Raw genomic sequence first — 19182 nt, forward strand, 5'->3', positions numbered from 1 at the left:
TTACGTAGTCTGCCAATGACAGATTAGCCCTGCGCTGACACTTGATTCAACTATATTTAGGGTTTGTTAGTGATTGGCTAATTAGTTATAGTACCTCTCTCTCTCTTTCCCACAGATAAGGACCTGAACACAGAGGGTTTTAGCCTGGAGAGCTGCAGGAGCATGATCTCTCTCATGGACGTATCCTCTGTATCTGTGTTGTCTGTAGATAGAGACCCTCCCAGGTCAGGTTGTCTGTAGATAGAGACCCTCCCAGGTCAGGTTGTCTGTAGATAGAGACCCTCCCAGGTCAGGTTGTCTGTAGATAGAGACCCTCCCAGGTCAGGTTGTGTTGTCTGTAGATAGAGACCCGTCCGGGTCAGGTTGTCTGTAGATAGAGACCCTCCCAGGTCAGGTTGTGTTGTCTGTAGATAGAGACCCTCCCAGGTCAGGTTGTCTGTAGATAGAGACCCTCCCAGGTCAGGTTGTCTGTAGATAGAGACCCTCCCAGGTCAGGTTGTGTGTAAATAGAGACCCTCCCAGGTCAGGTTGTGTGTAGATAGAGACCCTCCCAGGTCAGGTTGTCTGTAGATAGAGACAATCCCAGGTCAGGTTGTCTATAGATAGAGACCCTCCCGGGTCAGGTTGTCTGTTGATAGAGACCCTCCCGGGTCAGGTTGTCTGTTGATAGAGACCCTCCCAGGTCAGGTTGTCTGTAGATAGAGACCCTCCCAGGTCAGGTTGTGTTGTCTGTAGATAGAGACCCTCCCAGGTCAGGTTGTCTGTAGACAGAGACCCTCCCAAGTCAGGTTGTCTGTAGATAGAGACCCTCCCAGGTCAGGTTGTGTTGTCTGTAGATAGAGACCCTCCCGGGTCAGGTTGTCTGTTGATAGAGACCCTCCCAGGTCAGGTTGTCTGTAGATAGAGACCCTCCCAGGTCAGGTTGTGTTGTCTGTAGACAGAGACCCTCCCAGGTCAGGTTGTCTGTAGATAGAGACCCTCCCAGGTCAGGTTGTCTGTAGACAGAGACCCTCCCAGGTCAGGTTGTCTGTAGATAGAGACCCTCCCAGGTCAGGTTGTCTGTAGACAGAGACCCTCCCAGGTCAGGTTGTCTGTAGATAGAGACCCTCCCAGGTCAGGTTGTCTGTAGATAGAGACCCGTCCAGGTCAGGTTGTCTGTAGATAGAGACCTGTCCGGGTCAGGTTGTCTGTAGATAGAGACTCTCCCAGGTCAGGTTGTCTGTAGATAGAGACCCTCCCAGGTCAGGTTGTCTGTAGATAGAGACCCTCCCAGGTCAGGTTGTCTGTAGATAGAGACCCTCCCAGGTCAGGTTGTCTGTAGATAGAGACCCTCCCAGGTTTTGTTGTCTGTAGATAGAGACCCTCCCAGGTCAGGTTTTGTTGTCTGTAGATAGAGACCCTCCCAGGTCAGGTTGTCTGTAGATAGAGACCCTCCCAGGTCAGGTTTTGTTGTCTGTAGATAGAGACCCTCCCAGGTCAGGTTGTCTGTTGATAGAGACCCTCCCAGGTCAGGTTGTCTGTAGTTCGAGACCCTCCCAGGTCAGGTTTTGTTGTCTGTAGATAGAGACCCTCCCAGGTCAGGTTGTCTGTTGATAGAGACCCTCCCAGGTCAGGTTGTCTGTAGATAGAGACCCTCCCAGGTCAGGTTGTCTGTAGATAGAGACCCTCCCAGGTCAGGTTTTGTTGTCTGTAGATAGAGACCCTCCCAGGTCAGGTTGTCTGTTGATAGAGACCCTCCCAGGTCAGGTTGTCTGTAGATAGAGACCCTCCCAGGTCAGGTTTTGTTGTCTGTAGATAGAGACCCTCCCAGGTCAGGTTGTCTGTAGATAGAGACCCTCCCAGGTCAGGTTGTCTGTAGATAGAGACCCTCCCAGGTCAGGTTGTCTGTTGATAGAGACCCTCCCAGGTCAGGTTGTCTGTAGATAGAGACCCTCCCAGGTCAGGTTGTCTGTAGATAGAGACCCTCCCAGGTCAGGTTGTGTTGTCTGTAGATAGAGACCCTCCCAGGTCAGGTTGTGTCGTCTGTAGATAGAGACCCGTCCGGGTCAGGTTGTGTCGTCTGTAGATAGAGACCCTCCCAGGTCAGGTTGTCTGTAGATAGAGACCCTCCCAGGTCAGGTTGTGTCGTCTGTAGATAGAGACCCTCCCAGGTCAGGTTGTCTGTAGATAGAGACCCTCCCAGGTCAGGTTGTGTTGTCTGTAGATAGAGACCCTCCCAGGTCAGGTTTTGTTGTCTGTAGATAGAGACCCTCCCAGGTCAGGTTGTCTGTAGATAGAGACCCTCCCAGGTCAGGTTGTGTTGTCTGTAGATAGAGACCCTCCCAGGTCAGGTTGTCTGTAGATAGAGACCCTCCCAGGTCAGGTTGTCTGTTGATAGAGACCCTCCCAGGTCAGGTTGTCTGTAGTTCGAGACCCTCCCAGGTCAGGTTTTGTTGTCTGTAGATAGAGACCCTCCCAGGTCAGGTTGTCTGTAGATAGAGACCCTCCCAGGTCAGGTTGTCTGTAGATAGAGACCCTCCCAGGTCAGGTTTTGTTGTCTGTAGATAGAGACCCTCCCAGGTCAGGTTGTCTGTTGATAGAGACCCTCCCAGGTCAGGTTGTCTGTAGATAGAGACCCTCCCAGGTCAGGTTGTGTTGTCTGTAGATAGAGACCCTCCCAGGTCAGGTTTTGTTGTCTGTAGATAGAGACCCTCCCAGGTCAGGTTGTCTGTAGATAGAGACCCTCCCAGGTCAGGTTGTCTGTTGATAGAGACCCTCCCAGGTCAGGTTGTCTGTAGATAGAGACCCTCCCAGGTCAGGTTGTCTGTTGATAGAGACCCTCCCAGGTCAGGTTGTCTGTAGATAGAGACCCTCCCAGGTCAGGTTGTGTTGTCTGTAGATAGAGACCCTCCCAGGTCAGGTTTTGTTGTCTGTAGATAGAGACCCTCCCAGGTCAGGTTGTCTGTAGATAGAGACCCTCCCAGGTCAGGTTGTCTGTTGATAGAGACCCTCCCAGGTCAGGTTGTCTGTAGATAGAGACCCTCCCAGGTCAGGTTGTCTGTAGATAGAGACCCTCCCAGGTCAGGTTGTGTTGTCTGTAGATAGAGACCCTCCCAGGTCAGGTTGTGTCGTCTGTAGATAGAGACCCGTCCGGGTCAGGTTGTGTCGTCTGTAGATAGAGACCCTCCCAGGTCAGGTTGTCTGTAGATAGAGACCCTCCCAGGTCAGGTTGTGTCGTCTGTAGATAGAGACCCTCCCAGGTCAGGTTGTCTGTAGATAGAGACCCTCCCAGGTCAGGTTGTGTTGTCTGTAGATAGAGACCCTCCCAGGTCAGGTTTTGTTGTCTGTAGATAGAGACCCTCCCAGGTCAGGTTGTCTGTAGATAGAGACCCTCCCAGGTCAGGTTGTCTGTAGATAGAGACCCTCCCAGGTCAGGTTGTGTTGTCTGTAGATAGAGACCCTCCCAGGTCAGGTTGTCTGTAGATAGAGACCCTCCCAGGTCAGGTTGTCTGTTGATAGAGACCCTCCCAGGTCAGGTTGTCTGTAGTTCGAGACCCTCCCAGGTCAGGTTTTGTTGTCTGTAGATAGAGACCCTCCCAGGTCAGGTTGTCTGTTGATAGAGACCCTCCCAGGTCAGGTTGTCTGTAGATAGAGACCCTCCCAGGTCAGGTTGTCTGTAGATAGAGACCCTCCCAGGTCAGGTTTTGTTGTCTGTAGATAGAGACCCTCCCAGGTCAGGTTGTCTGTTGATAGAGACCCTCCCAGGTCAGGTTGTCTGTAGATAGAGACCCTCCCAGGTCAGGTTGTGTTGTCTGTAGATAGAGACCCTCCCAGGTCAGGTTTTGTTGTCTGTAGATAGAGACCCTCCCAGGTCAAGTTGTCTGTAGATAGAGACCCTCCCAGGTCAGGTTGTCTGTTGATAGAGACCCTCCCAGGTCAGGTTGTCTGTAGATAGAGACCCTCCCAGGTCAGGTTGTCTGTAGATAGAGACCCTCCCAGGTCAGGTTGTGTTGTCTGTAGATAGAGACCCTCCCAGGTCAGGTTGTGTCGTCTGTAGATAGAGACCCGTCCGGGTCAGGTTGTGTCGTCTGTAGATAGAGACCCTCCCAGGTCAGGTTGTCTGTAGATAGAGACCCTCCCAGGTCAGGTTGTGTCGTCTGTAGATAGAGACCCTCCCAGGTCAGGTTGTCTGTAGATAGAGACCCTCCCAGGTCAGGTTGTGTTGTCTGTAGATAGAGACCCTCCCAGGTCAGGTTTTGTTGTCTGTAGATAGAGACCCTCCCAGGTCAGGTTGTCTGTAGATAGAGACCCTCCCAGGTCAGGTTGTGTTGTCTGTAGATAGAGACCCTCCCAGGTCAGGTTGTCTGTAGATAGAGACCCTCCCAGGTCAGGTTGTCTGTAGATAGAGACCCTCCCAGGTCAGGTTGTCTGTAGATAGAGACCCTCCCAGGTCAGGTTGTCTGTAGATAGAGACCCTCCCAGGTCAGGTTGTCTGTAGATAGAGACCCTCCCAGGTCAGGTTGTCTGTAGATAGAGACCCTCCCAGGTCAGGTTGTGTTGTCTGTAGATAGAGACCCTCCCAGGTCAGGTTGTCTGTAGATAGAGACCCTCCCAGGTCAGGTTGTCTGTAGATAGAGACCCTCCCAGGTCAGGTTGTCTGTAGATAGAGACCCTCCCAGGTCAGGTTGTCTGTAGATAGAGACCCTCCCAGGTCAGGTTGTCTGTAGATAGAGACCCTCCCAGGTCAGGTTGTGTTGTCTGTAGATAGAGACCCTCCCAGGTCAGGTTGTCTGTAGATAGAGACCCTCCCAGGTCAGGTTGTCTGTAGATAGAGACCCTCCCAGGTCAGGTTGTGTTGTCTGTAGATAGAGACCCTCCCAGGTCAGGTTGTCTGTAAATAGAGACCCTCCCAGGTCAGGTTGTCTGTAGATAAAGACCCTCCCAGGTCAGGTCAGGTTGTCTGTAGATAGAGACCCTCCCAGGTCATGTTGTGTTGTCTGTAGATAGAGACCCTCCCAGGTCAGGTTGTCTGTAGATAGAGACCCTCCCAGGTCAGGTTGTGTCGTCTGTAGATAGAGACCCTCCCAGGTCAGGTTGTCTGTAGATAGAGACCCGTCCGGGTCAGGTTGTCTGTAGATAGAGACCCTCCCAGGTCAGGTTGTCTGTAGATAGAGACCCTCCCAGGTCAGGTTGTCTGTAGATAGAGACCCTCCCAGGTCAGGTTGTCTGTAGATAGAGACCCTCCCAGGTCAGGTTGTCTGTAGATAGAGACCCTCCCAGGTCAGGTTGTCTGTAGATAGAGACTCTCCCAGGTCAGGTTGTCTGTAGATAGAGACTCTCCCAGGTCAGGTTGTGTTGTCTGTAGATAGAGACCCTCCCAGGTCAGGTCAGGTTGTCTGTAGATAGAGACCCTCCCAGGTCAGGTTGTGGTGTCTGTAGATAGAGACCCGTCCGGGTCAGGTTGTCTGTAGATAGAGACCCTCCCAGGTCAGGTTGTCTGTAGATAGAGACCCTCCCAGGCCAGGTTGTGTTGTCTGTAGATAGAGACCCTCCCAGGTCAGGTTGTCTGTAGATAGAGACCCTCCCAGGTGTTACGCACGCCTCTGAGAAGAGGGAACGCAACTCCCTGCTACAACTCAACTCTCTGAAGTGCAAGAGGTATGGACTGTAGGTGCGAGTAAGGATGACACAAAAGCAGATTTTACCGTTTACTTGGATTTATTTTCTTACACGGTAATATGGGGAAAAGGGGCTGGACGGAACCAAAGCAAAGAAAGTAAATATCAAAGTTCCCCCCTCTCCTATCTAACCTGCCTACCCACTTAACTTACCTAACTTAGCACCGTCTGGTGCCCTAACCAAAATACAGGGGGTGGTCCGCCCAGGTCTTACCTAGTGTGCCTAGACAGTAAATATACTACGAGTATATGTATGCCCGCGGGCCTCTTGCCTAAGCACTCCCAAAGTGCCTTCTCCTTCCCCCCTGGGAACAAATGAAACAGAGTAATTATTAATGATTTCACAAACACTCACAAACACAGGACATAGAAAAACTGCTACCAACAACAACAGTACATACCACACTTTCTGATACACAACCCACACTATATCACAATCTCCAAATCACTACTCCAAATCTCATCTCTCTCTCCCTTCCATCTCCTGGGCAGAACACTGGCTTTTATCTTGAGGTGGCAATGGTGATTAGAGTCAGCAGCTTCTTGACGAGGGGGCGGGGTCAGCTCCAATCACCAATTAGCCTGGGGTTGACCAATCAGCTGGTTGGGGAGTACTTCAGGAAGCCATCTCCTGAAACACACACACTAAAATACAAAACAGAACACAGAAACTGGGGAACGTAACACAGGTCAGGTTGTCTGTAGATAGAGACCCTCCCAGGTCAGGTTGTGTGTAGATAGAGACCCTCCCAGGTCAGGTTGTCTGTAGATAGAGACAATCCCAGGTCAGGTTGTCTATAGATAGAGACCCTCCCGGGTCAGGTTGTCTGTTGATAGAGACCCTCCCGGGTCAGGTTGTCTGTTGATAGAGACCCTCCCAGGTCAGGTTGTCTGTAGATAGAGACCCTCCCAGGTCAGGTTGTGTTGTCTGTAGATAGAGACCCTCCCAGGTCAGGTTGTCTGTAGACAGAGACCCTCCCAGGTCAGGTTGTCTGTAGATAGAGACCCTCCCAGGTCAGGTTGTCTGTAGACAGAGACCCTCCCAGGTCAGGTTGTCTGTAGATAGAGACCCTCCCAGGTCAGGTTGTCTGTAGATAGAGACCCGTCCAGGTCAGGTTGTCTGTAGATAGAGACCCGTCCGGGTCAGGTTGTCTGTAGATAGAGACCCTCCCAGGTCAGGTTGTCTGTAGATAGAGACCCTCCCAGGTCAGGTTGTCTGTAGATAGAGACCCTCCCAGGTCAGGTTGTCTGTAGATAGAGACCCTCCCAGGTCAGGTTTTGTTGTCTGTAGATAGAGACCCTCCCAGGTCAGGTTGTCTGTAGATAGAGACCCTCCCAGGTCAGGTTTTGTTGTCTGTAGATAGAGACCCTCCCAGGTCAGGTTGTCTGTTGATAGAGACCCTCCCAGGTCAGGTTGTCTGTAGATAGAGACCCTCCCAGGTCAGGTTTTGTTGTCTGTAGATAGAGACCCTCCCAGGTCAGGTTGTCTGTTGATAGAGACCCTCCCAGGTCAGGTTGTCTGTAGATAGAGACCCTCCCAGGTCAGGTTGTCTGTAGATAGAGACCCTCCCAGGTCAGGTTTTGTTGTCTGTAGATAGAGACCCTCCCAGGTCAGGTTGTCTGTTGATAGAGACCCTCCCAGGTCAGGTTGTCTGTAGATAGAGACCCTCCCAGGTCAGGTTGTCTGTAGATAGAGACCCTCCCAGGTCAGGTTGTGTTGTCTGTAGATAGAGACCCTCCCAGGTCAGGTTGTCTGTAGATAGAGACCCGTCCAGGTCAGGTTGTCTGTAGATAGAGACCCGTCCGGGTCAGGTTGTCTGTAGATAGAGACCCTCCCAGGTCAGGTTGTCTGTAGATAGAGACCCTCCCAGGTCAGGTTGTCTGTAGATAGAGACCCTCCCAGGTCAGGTTGTCTGTAGATAGAGACCCGTCCGGGTCAGGTTGTGTTGTCTGTAGATAGAGACCCTCCCAGGTCAGGTTGTCTGTAGATAGAGACCCTCCCAGGTCAGGTTTTGTTGTCTGTAGATAGAGACCCTCCCAGGTCAGGTTGTCTGTAGATAGAGACCCTCCCAGGTCAGGTTTTGTTGTCTGTAGATAGAGACCCTCCCAGGTCAGGTTGTCTGTTGATAGAGACCCTCCCAGGTCAGGTTGTCTGTAGATAGAGACCCTCCCAGGTCAGGTTTTGTTGTCTGTAGATAGAGACCCTCCCAGGTCAGGTTGTCTGTTGATAGAGACCCTCCCAGGTCAGGTTGTCTGTAGATAGAGACCCTCCCAGGTCAGGTTGTCTGTAGATAGAGACCCTCCCAGGTCAGGTTTTGTTGTCTGTAGATAGAGACCCTCCCAGGTCAGGTTGTCTGTTGATAGAGACCCTCCCAGGTCAGGTTGTCTGTAGATAGAGACCCTCCCAGGTCAGGTTGTGTTGTCTGTAGATAGAGACCCTCCCAGGTCAGGTTTTGTTGTCTGTAGATAGAGACCCTCCCAGGTCAGGTTGTCTGTAGATAGAGACCCTCCCAGGTCAGGTTGTCTGTTGATAGAGACCCTCCCAGGTCAGGTTGTCTGTAGATAGAGACCCTCCCAGGTCAGGTTGTCTGTAGATAGAGACCCTCCCAGGTCAGGTTGTGTTGTCTGTAGATAGAGACCCTCCCAGGTCAGGTTGTGTCGTCTGTAGATAGAGACCCGTCCGGGTCAGGTTGTGTCGTCTGTAGATAGAGACCCTCCCAGGTCAGGTTGTCTGTAGATAGAGACCCTCTCAGGTCAGGTTGTCTGTAGATAGAGACCCTCCCAGGTCAGGTTGTGTTGTCTGTAGATAGAGACCCTCCCAGGTCAGGTTGTGTCGTCTGTAGATAGAGACCCGTCCGGGTCAGGTTTTGTTGTCTACAGCAGTGGTTCTCAAACCTCTCCTCAGGACCCCACCAGAAATTTTCACAATTTAGTTGTAGTCCTGAACTAGCTTACCTTATTCACTTAGTAAAAGGGCTTGAGGATTAGTTTACAATTTGAATGAGATGTGCTAGCTCAGGAAAACATGTAGAACGTGCAGCAGTTGTGGGTCCCCATGAGAGGTCTGAATAAACTAGAGAGAACACAGCCTGTTGGGACTACAGACATGGCCAACGGCGGACAAACATCAGGAGCAAATTCACCTTTTACTGCAGTAGTTCTCAGTAGCCCGAGGTCATGGGCGTTACAGAAAATACCTGATGACGTATACTAACGTAACAACCAGGAAGTGTTGAAAAAACTTATTCAGAGTACGCGACTTTGTTGACAGGAAGTGATTGTGAGTTTCCATGTTGACGTCCGCCCACTGTGGTCTTAACTAAAGCTAACGTCTAGATGGACGGGACTGGCAGACTCAACCTGCAGGAGTTCAGACATCTCTGGAACAAGATCAAACAGTGGCAGGTGAGAATGCTCTTCTTCATCATCCTCATCTTCTTCGTCTTCAGAATACTGGGTTTCTCTCCACTCTCGATGACACTGTAAATAGGGTCAGATTTGTAGATTTAAGAAATGCTCTGTTTCTCAGGGAATCTTTCGACACTATAGCTCGGACCAGGCTGGTATCATCAACAGCTACGAGATGAGAAATGCCGTCAACGATGCAGGTTAGTTACCAGATACGATAGAATAGAATAGACAGGTAGATCGTATCCCTGTTTCAGCATCTACAACAAGATGGAAAGACATGTCCTCTATAGCAGTGGTGTAAAGTACTTAAGTAGTACTTTAAAGTATTTTTACTTAAGTCGTTTTTTGGGGGTATCTGTACTTTACCATTTGTATTTTTGACAACTTTTACTTTAATTACATTCGTAAAGAAAATAATGTACCATTTACTCCATACATTTTCCCGGACACCCAAAAGGTCTCGTTACATTTTGAATTTGCACACACTGCATATAGATTTTTCTACTGTATTATTGACTGTATGTTTGTTTTAATCCATGTGTAACTCTGTGTTGTTGTTTGTGTCGCACTGCTTTGCTTTATCTTGGCCAGGTCGCAGTTGTAAATGAGAACTTGTTCTCAACTGGCCTACCTGGTTAAATAAAGGTGAAATTAAAATGCTAAGCTGGATAGGAAAATTATCCAATTCACACACTTATCAAGAGAACATCCCTGGCCATCCCTTCTAGCCTCTGATCTGGTGGACTCACTAAACAGAGAACATCCCTGGTCCTCCCTACTGCCTCTGATCTGGTGGACTCACTAAACAGAGAACATCCCTGGTCATCCCTACTGCCTCTGATCTGGAGGACTCACTAAACAGAGAACATCCCTGGTCCTCCCTACTGCCTCTGATCTGGAGGACTCACTAAACAGAGAACATCCCTGGTAGAACTCCTTCTACAGCACTGCCACTGCCTACTGCCTCTGATCTGGAGGACTCACTAAACAGAGAACATCCCTGGTCGTCCCTACTGCCTCTGATCTGGAGGACTCACTAAACAGAGAACATCCCTGGTCCTCCCTACTGCCTCTGATCTGGAGGACTCACTAAACAGAGAACATCCCTGGTCGTCCCTACAGCCTCTGATCTGGAGGACTCACTAAACAGAGAACATCCCTGGTCGTCCCTACTGCCTCTGATCTGGAAGACTCACTAAACAGAGAACATCCCTGGTCATCCCTACTGCCTCTGATCTGGCGGACTCACTAAACACCAATGCTTACACTTGTACTACTTAAGTATATTTTAGCAATTACATTTAATTTTGATACTTAAGTATATTTAAAACAAAATACTTTTTGACTTTTACTCAAGTAGTATTTTTTTTCTTCAAACATCCATTTTTTTAATTTAACCTTTATTTAACTAGGCAAGTCAGTTAAGAACAAATTCTTATTTACAATGACGGCCTACACCGGCCAAACCCAAACCCGGATGACGCTGGGCCAATTGTGTGCCGCCCTATGGGACTGCCAATCACGTCCGGTTGTGATATAGCCTGGATTTGAACCAGGGTGTCTGTAGTAACGTCTCACGCACTGAGACGCAGTGCCTTAGAGCGCTACGCCACCCGGGACTTTCACTTTGAATTTAGTAATTTCCTGTTTTCTTTTACTCAAGTATGACAATTGGGTACTTTTTACTTTTTAATTATGACAATTGGGTACTTTTTTTGGAAAACGGTTGTGTTTATCTTACCACAGCCCTGTAGAAAGCAACTAGCCGCCCTCTCCTTTCCAGGAAGGATATCATATTATGTATCTTCATAAGGGTGATTGATACCCTTTACGTTCCAGAACACTTTCAGCAATGAAGTTAACTTCTTAAAACTTCTTGTCACTATAGGGGGTGCTGTTTCGCATTAGCATAATTTGCTCTACAGATTAAACTGCCTAGTACTCAATTCTTGCTCGTACAATATGCATATTATTATTATTATTGGATAGAAAACACTCTCTAGTTTCAATAGCCGTTAGAATTTTGTCTCTGAGTGAAACAGAACTCCTTCTACAGCACTTTTCATGATAGGGAGTCAGATTTCAGACATCTTGGCCCCTGATCTGGAGTCAGTTCAAAGGTCCCTGTAAATGCTATGGAGAAACAGACACTTCTTACGTCTTCCCCTGGATGTCAGTACGTGATGACGCTTTGAATGGAGTCGATTGCGCAATCAGTGCCTCTATAAATCACCAAATACCGGAAGTAACTTCCTTTGGCTGCCTGCGCCTGACGCACGAAGGACGTCGGACTCGCCTCCTTCCAACCTTTTGTTTAGCCAGTAATATTTCTCCGGTCATGTTTTTACTCGTTATAGGTGTTAACAACATCATAAGGTAGTTAATTTGAACCGTTTTATAGCAATTTATATCCGTTTAGTGCGATTTTGAGGCATTTCTTTCTGAGACACTTTGAACCGCTGGGCACGTTTCCAGTTCATGCCGAACGTTAGTGGGCATTTCCACATGGCAAGAGGACAGCTTTCGACCAAAAGACGATTAGACCCAAGAAAGGATTCATTGCCCAAGATTCTGATGGAAGAACAGCTCAAAGTAAGAACAATTTATTATGATAAATCGTGTTTCTGTCGAAAAATGTGAAACGCTTATGCCGCCATTTTGTTAGGTGTAGCTTCGCTTGGCGCAACCTGTATTGAAAAGTAAGGATAATTTAAAAATTGTAATTCAGCGATTTTATTAAGAATTAAATTGTCTATCAATCGCTGTCCACCCTGTATTTTTTAGTCAAGTTTATGAGTATTTATGTATAAGACTAGATCACTGTCTAATATGGCGCACGACATTTTCTGACCAGCTGGGCTACTTTTCTCATTGTCTAACCATGATTTTGGTGGCTAAATATGCACATTTTCGAACAAACTCTATTTGTATGTTGTAATATGATGTTACAGGAGTGTCATCTGAAGAATTCTGAGAAGGTTAGTGAAAAAATTAATACATTTTGGCGATGATTACGTTATCGCTCTCTTTGGCTAGAATCAATGCTCTGGTAACGTTTGCACATGTGGTATGCTAATATAACGATTTATTGTGTTTTCGCTGTAAGACACTTAGAAAATCTGAAATGTTGTCTGAATTCACAAGATCTGTGTCTTTCCATTGCTGTGAGTTGTGTATTTTTAAGAAATGTTTTATGATTAGTAATTAGGTAATACACGTTGCTCTGTATTTTTTGTAGTCGAGTTGTGATGGTGGGTGCAATTGTAAACTATGATTTATACCTGAAATATGCACATTTTTCTAACAAAACCTATCCTATACCATAAATATGTTATCAGACTGTCATCTGATGAGGTTTTTTCTTGGTTAGTGGCTATCAATATCTTTATTTGGCCGAATTGGTGATAGCTACTGGTGTTGAGAAAAAATGGTGGACAAAGAAAAATGGTGTCTTTTGCTAACGTGGTTAGCTAATAGATTTACATATTTTGTCTTCCCTGTAAAACATTTTAAAAATCTGAAATGGTGGCTTTATTCACAAGATCTGTATCTTTCATTAGGTGTCTTGGACTTGTGATTTAATGATATTTAGATGCTACTATTTAATTGTGACGCTATGCTAGCGATGCTACTCAGTGTGGGGGGGTGCTCCCGGACCCGGGGTAGAGACCCGTGAAAGGTTAACATAGAGTACTACAGTAGATATACAGTGTATTCGGGAAGGTATTCAGACCCCTCCACCTTTTTCACACTTTGTTACGTTACAGCCTTATTCTAAAAATGGATTCATCAATCTACACATAATACCCCATAATGGCATCACAATACCCCATAATGACGATGCAAACAGGTTTTTAGACATTTTCGCAAATTTATTAAAAATACAATATCACATTTACATAAGTATTCAGACCCTTTACTCAGTACATCGTTGAAGCACCTTTGGCAGTGATTACAACCTCAAGTCTTCTCAAGTATGACACTACAAGCTTGGCACACCTCTATTTGGAAGGGGAACCTTCACCCCAGCCTGAGGTCCTGAGCGCTCTGGAGCAGGTTTTCATCAAGGATCTCTCTGTACTTTGCTCCATTCCCTAAATCCTGACTAGGATCCCCACAGCATGATGCTGCCAGCACCATGCTTCACCGTAGGGATGGTGTCAGGTTTCCTTCAGACGTGTCATGTGCCTTTTACCGAGGAGTGGCTTCCGTCTATCATAAAGGCCTGATTGGTGGAGTGATGCAGAGATGTTTGTCCTTCTGGAAGGTTCTCCCATCTCCACAGAGGAACTCTGGAGCTCTGTCAGAGTGACCATCGGGTTCTTGGTCACCTCCCTGACCAAGGCCCTTCTCCCCCGATTGCTCAGTTTGGCTGGGTGGCCAGCTCTAGGAAGAGTCTTGGTGGTTCCAAATTTCTTCCATTAAAGAACAATGGAGGCCACTGTGTTCTTGGGGACCTTCAGTGCTGCAGAAATGTTTTGGTAGCCTTCCCCAGATCTGTGCCTCGACAAAATCCTGTCTCGGAACACTACGGACAATTCCTTTAACCTCATGGCTTGGTTTTTGCTCTGACATGAACTGTCAACTGTGGGACCACATGACACGTCGTTTTTGGTATCAGTACGTTTGTTTTCAGTGTATTAATAAACTCAGCATAAATAGCATTCTCCAGCCTCTATTTTAACCACACCCAAAGTCCCACTTTGTTGCACAATGTTACCAGGGTCTATGAGCCAGGAATTCAAGCCCGAGGGACGAGGTAAGAAAAGTGTTCAAGAATATCTGTGACATTATTAGAGGTCATTTAAAAAGCCAAGAGTAAATGTATCCAGACCCTGGAATTAACGGACTCCATCCACTCCACAGTCTAATCTCTACGTCCAATATATTTTACGGTCTTGTCTCTAACTCAGTTGTTGTGTCCTTGTGCCCCGTTCAGGCTTCCGTCTCAACAATCAGCTCTATGACATCATCACCATGCGCTACGCCAACGAGGACATGAACATAGACTTTAACAGTTTCATCAGCTGTCTGGTCCGGCTGGAAGCCATGTTCAGTAAGTCACTGACACACGCTTCACCTTCGTATTCTGTCTGCCATGTTCAGTAAGTCACTGACACACGCTTCACCTTCGTATTCTGTCTGCCATGTTCATGTTTTATTGATTGATTGATGAAATGGGGTGTTTTTGTTTTTGCAGGGGTGTTCCAAGCCTTTGATCAGGATGGTACGATCAGACTTAGTGTCTTGGAGGTAAGCTGCTAATGCTAATGCTACACAGTATGATGATGAATAACGTGGAACAAACATGATGGTACTATTGCCTTAGGGGCTGTCTTGACAGAAGATGTTTGTCAGCGCGCTAACTGATACTCTATGTCCCGACTGACACTACCCCTCTATGTCGTGACTGATACGACCCCTTTATGTCCCGACTGATACTACCCCTCTATGTCCCGACTGATACTACCCCTCTATGTCGTGACTGATACTACCCCTCTATGTCCCGAACCCTCTATGTCCCGACTGATACTACCCCTCTATGTCCCGACTGATACTACCCCTCTATGTCCCGACTGATACTAGCCCTCTATGTCCCGACTGATACTACCCCTCTATGTCCCGACTGATACTACCCCTCTATGTCCCGACTGATACTACCCCTCTATGTCCCGACTGATACTACCCCTCTATGTCCCGACTGATACTACCCCTCTATGTCCCGACTGATACTACCCCTCTATGTCCCGACTGATACTACCCCTCTATGTCCCGACTGATACTACCCCTCTATGTCCCGACTGATACTACCCCTCTATGTCCCGACTGATACTACCCCTCTATGTCCCGACTGATACTACCCCTCTATGTCCCGACTGATACTACCCCTCTATGTCCCGACTGATACTACCCCTCTATGTCCCGACTGATACTACCCCTCTATGTCCCGACTGATACTACCCCTCTATGTCCCGACTGATACTACCCCTCTATGTCCCGACTGATACTACCCCTCTATGTCCCGACTGATACTACCCCTCTATGTCCCGACTGATACTACCCCTCTATGTCGTAACTGATACTACCCCTCTATGTCGTAACTGATACTACCCCTCTATGTCCCGACTGATACTACCCCTCTATGTCCCGACTGATACTACCCCTCTATGTCCAGACTGATACTACCCCTCTATGTCCAGACTGATACTACCCCTCTATGTCGTGACTGATACTACCCCTCTATGTCCAGACTGATACCACCCCTCTATGTCGTGACTGATACTACCCCTCTATGTCCCGACTGATACTACCCCTCTATGTCCCGACTGATACTACCCCTCTATGTCCCGACTGATACTACCCCTCTATGTCCCGACTGATACTACCCCTCTATGTCCCGACTGATACTACCCCTCTATGTCCCGACTGATACTACCCCTCTATGTCCCGACTGATACTACCCCTCTATGTCCCGACTGATACTACCCCTCTATGTCCCGACTGATACTACCCCTCTATGTCCAGACAGATACTACCCCTCTATGTCGTGACTGATACTACCCCTCTATGTCCAGACTGATACTACCCCTCTATGTCGTGACTGATACTACCCCTCTATGTCGTGACTGATACTACCCCTCTATGTCCAGACTGATACTACCCCTCTATGTCGTGACTGATACTACCCCTCTATGTCCCGACTGATACTACCCCTCTATGTCCCGACTGATACTACCCCTCTATGTCCCGACTGATACTACCCCTCTATGTCCCGACTGATACTACCCCTCTATGTCCCGACTGATACTACCCCTCTATGTCCCGACTGATACTACCCCTCTATGTCCAGACAGATACTACCCCTCTATGTCGTGACTGATACTACCCCTCTATGTCCAGACTGGTACTACCCCTCTATGTCCCGACTGGTACTACCCCTCTATGTCCCGACTGATACTACCCCTCTATGTCCCGACTGATACTACCCCTCTATGTCCCGACTGATACTACCCCTCTATGTCCCGACTGATACTACCCCTCTATGTCCCGACTGATACTACCCCTCTATGTCCCGACTGATACTACCCCTCTATGTCCCGACTGATACTACCCCTCTATGTCCCGACTGATACTACCCCTCTATGTCCCGAATGATACTACCCCTCTATGTCCCGACTGATACTACCCCTCTATGTCCCGACTGATACTACCCCTCTATGTCCCGACTGATACTACCCCTCTATGTCCCGACTGATACTACCCCTCTATGTCCCGACTGATACTACCCCTCTATGTCCAGACAGATACTACCCCTCTATGTCGTGACTGATACTACCCCTCTATGTCCAGACTGATACTACCCCTCTATGTCCCGACTGATACTACCCCTCTATGTCGTGACTGATACTACCCCTCTATGTCCAGACTGATACTACCCCTCTATGTCGTGACTGATTCTACCCCTCTATGTCCTGACTGATACTACCCCTCTATGTCGTGACTGATACTACCCCTCTATGTCCCGACTGATACTACCCCTCTATGTCCCGACTGATACTACCCCTCTATGTCCCGACTGATACTACCCCTCTATGTCCCGACTGATACTACCCCTCTATGTCCCGACTGATACTACCCCTCTATGTCCCGACTGATACTACCCCTCTATGTCCCGACTGATACGACCCCTCTATGTCCCGACTGATACGACCCCTCTATGTCCCGACTGATACGACCCCTCTATGTCCCGACTGATACGACCCCTCTATGTCCCGACTGATACGACCCCTCTATGTCCCGACGGATACGACCCCTCTATGTCCCGACGGATACGACCCCTCTATGTCCCGACGGATACGACCCCTCTATGTCCCGACGGATACGACCCCTCTATGTCCCGACGGATACGACCCCTCTATGTCCCGACGGATACGACCCCTCTATGTCCCGACGGATACGACCCCTCTATGTCCCGACGGATACGACCCCTCTATGTCCCGACGGATACGACCCCTCTATGTCCCGACGGATACGACCCCTCTATGTCCCGTCGGATACGACCCCTCTATGTCCCGACGGATACGACCCCTCTATGTCCCGACGGATACGACCCCTCTATGTCCCGACGGATACGACCCCTCTATGTCCCGAAGGATACGACCCCTCTATGTCCCGACGGATACGACCCCTCTATGTCCCGACGGATACGACCCCTCTATGTCCCGACTGATACTACCCCTCATTGTCCCGACTGATACTACCCCTCTATGTCGTGACTGATACTACCCCTCTATGTCTCTCCTCATTGTCCAGTGGCTCCAGCTGACCATGTATGCCTAGATTGCCAGACAGGTCTTCTCAGCCAGATGTCCTCCCAGGTGAGACCCATCCTACATGAACAGAGCAGAACTATATGACAGGAATGTACCTCAATACTGACTGTCCCAAAACGTAGCCCTAACCCTGCCTGTACGACCAGCTCCTTCACCCCTCAGTCCTCACATTAGACTGCTACCTTCCAGTCCTCACATTAGACTGCTACCTACCAGTCCTCACATTAGACTGCTACCTACCAGTCCAGTCCTCACATTAGACTGCTACCTACCAGTCCTCACATTAGACTGCTACCTACCAGTCCTCACATTAGACTGCTACCTACCAGTCCTCACATTAGACTGCTACCTACCAGTCCAGTCCTCACATTAGACTGCTACCTACCAGTCTAGTCCTCACATTAGACTGCTACCTACCAGTCCTCACAGACTGCTACCTACCAGTCCTCACATTAGACTGCTACCTACCTACCAGTCCTCACATTAGACTGCTACCTACCTACCAGTCCTCACATTAAACTGCTACCTACCAGTCCTCACATTAGACTGCTTCCTACCTACCAGTCCTCACATTAGACTGCTACCTACCTACCAGTCCTCACATTAGACTGCTACCTACCTACCAGTCCTCACATTAGACTGCTACCTACCAGTCCTCACAGTAGACTGCTTCCTACCTACCAGTCCTCACATTAGACTGCTTCCTACCTACCAGTCCTCACATTAGACTGCTTCCTACCTACCAGTCCTCACATTAGACAGCTTCCTACCTACCAGTCCTCACATTAGACTGCTACCTACCTACCAGTCCTCACATTAGACTGCTTCCTACCTACCAGTCCTCACATTAGACTGCTACCTACCTACCAGTCCTCACAGTAGACTGCTACCTTCCAGTCCTCACATTAGACGCTACCTACCTACCAGTCCTCACATTAGACTGCTACCTACCAGTCCAGTCCTCACATTAGACTGATACCTACCAGTCCAGTCCTCACATTAGACTGCTACCTACCAGTCCAGTCCTCACATTAGACTGCTACCTACCAGTCCTCACATTAGACTGCTACCTACCAGTCCTCACATTAGACTGCTACCTACCAGCCCAGTCCTCACATTAAACTGCTACCTACCTACCAGTCCTCACATTAGACTGCTACCTACCAGTCCTCACATTAGACTGCTACCTACCTACCAGTCCTCACATTAGACTGCTACCTACCTACCAGTCCTCACATTAAACTGCTACCTACCAGTCCTCACATTAGACTGCTTCCTACCTACCAGTCCTCACATTAGACTGCTTCCTACCTACCAGTCCTCACATTAGACTGCTACCTACCTACCAGTCCTCACATTAGACTGCTACCTACCTACCAGTCCTCACATTAGACTGCTACCTACCAGTCCCGTTCTCACATTAGACTGCTACCTACCAGTCCTCACAGTAGACTGCTACCTACCAGTCCTCACAGTAGACTGCTTCCTACCTACCAGTCCTCACATTAGACTGCTTCCTACCTACCAGTCCTCACATTAGACTGCTTCCTACCTACCAGTCCTCACATTAGACTGCTTCCTACCTACCAGTCCTCACATTAGACTGCTTCCTACCTACCAGTCCTCACATTAGACTGCTACCTACCTACCAGTCCTCACATTAGACTGCTATCTACCAGTCCATTCCTCACATTAGACTGCTACCTACCAGTCCAGTCCTCACATTAGACTGCTACCTACCAGTCCATACCAGTTAGCCATCCTTATCCTCTTCCCTCTCT

General features: G+C 48.5%; 1 protein-coding gene across 1 annotated transcript in view; it reads left to right on the forward strand.

Moving 5' to 3' along the window:
- The window catches only part of capn3a (calpain 3a, (p94)), a 94773-nt gene that overhangs the window by 74442 nt on the left and 1149 nt on the right, over window positions 1–19182 (forward strand). Inside the window, exons 16-21 of the mRNA XM_055865629.1 lie at window positions 116–180; window positions 8994–9062; window positions 9187–9265; window positions 14008–14124; window positions 14269–14321; window positions 17382–17446. Coding sequence (XP_055721604.1) covers window positions 116–180; window positions 8994–9062; window positions 9187–9265; window positions 14008–14124; window positions 14269–14321; window positions 17382–17408 — 410 coding nt within the window. The 3' untranslated portion in view covers window positions 17409–17446. The remainder of the gene's footprint in view (window positions 1–115; window positions 181–8993; window positions 9063–9186; window positions 9266–14007; window positions 14125–14268; window positions 14322–17381; window positions 17447–19182) is intronic.

The sequence above is a fragment of the Salvelinus fontinalis genome, chromosome 16 (genome assembly GCF_029448725.1).
Source record: "Salvelinus fontinalis isolate EN_2023a chromosome 16, ASM2944872v1, whole genome shotgun sequence".
NCBI classification, from domain to species: Eukaryota; Metazoa; Chordata; class Actinopteri; order Salmoniformes; family Salmonidae; genus Salvelinus; species Salvelinus fontinalis.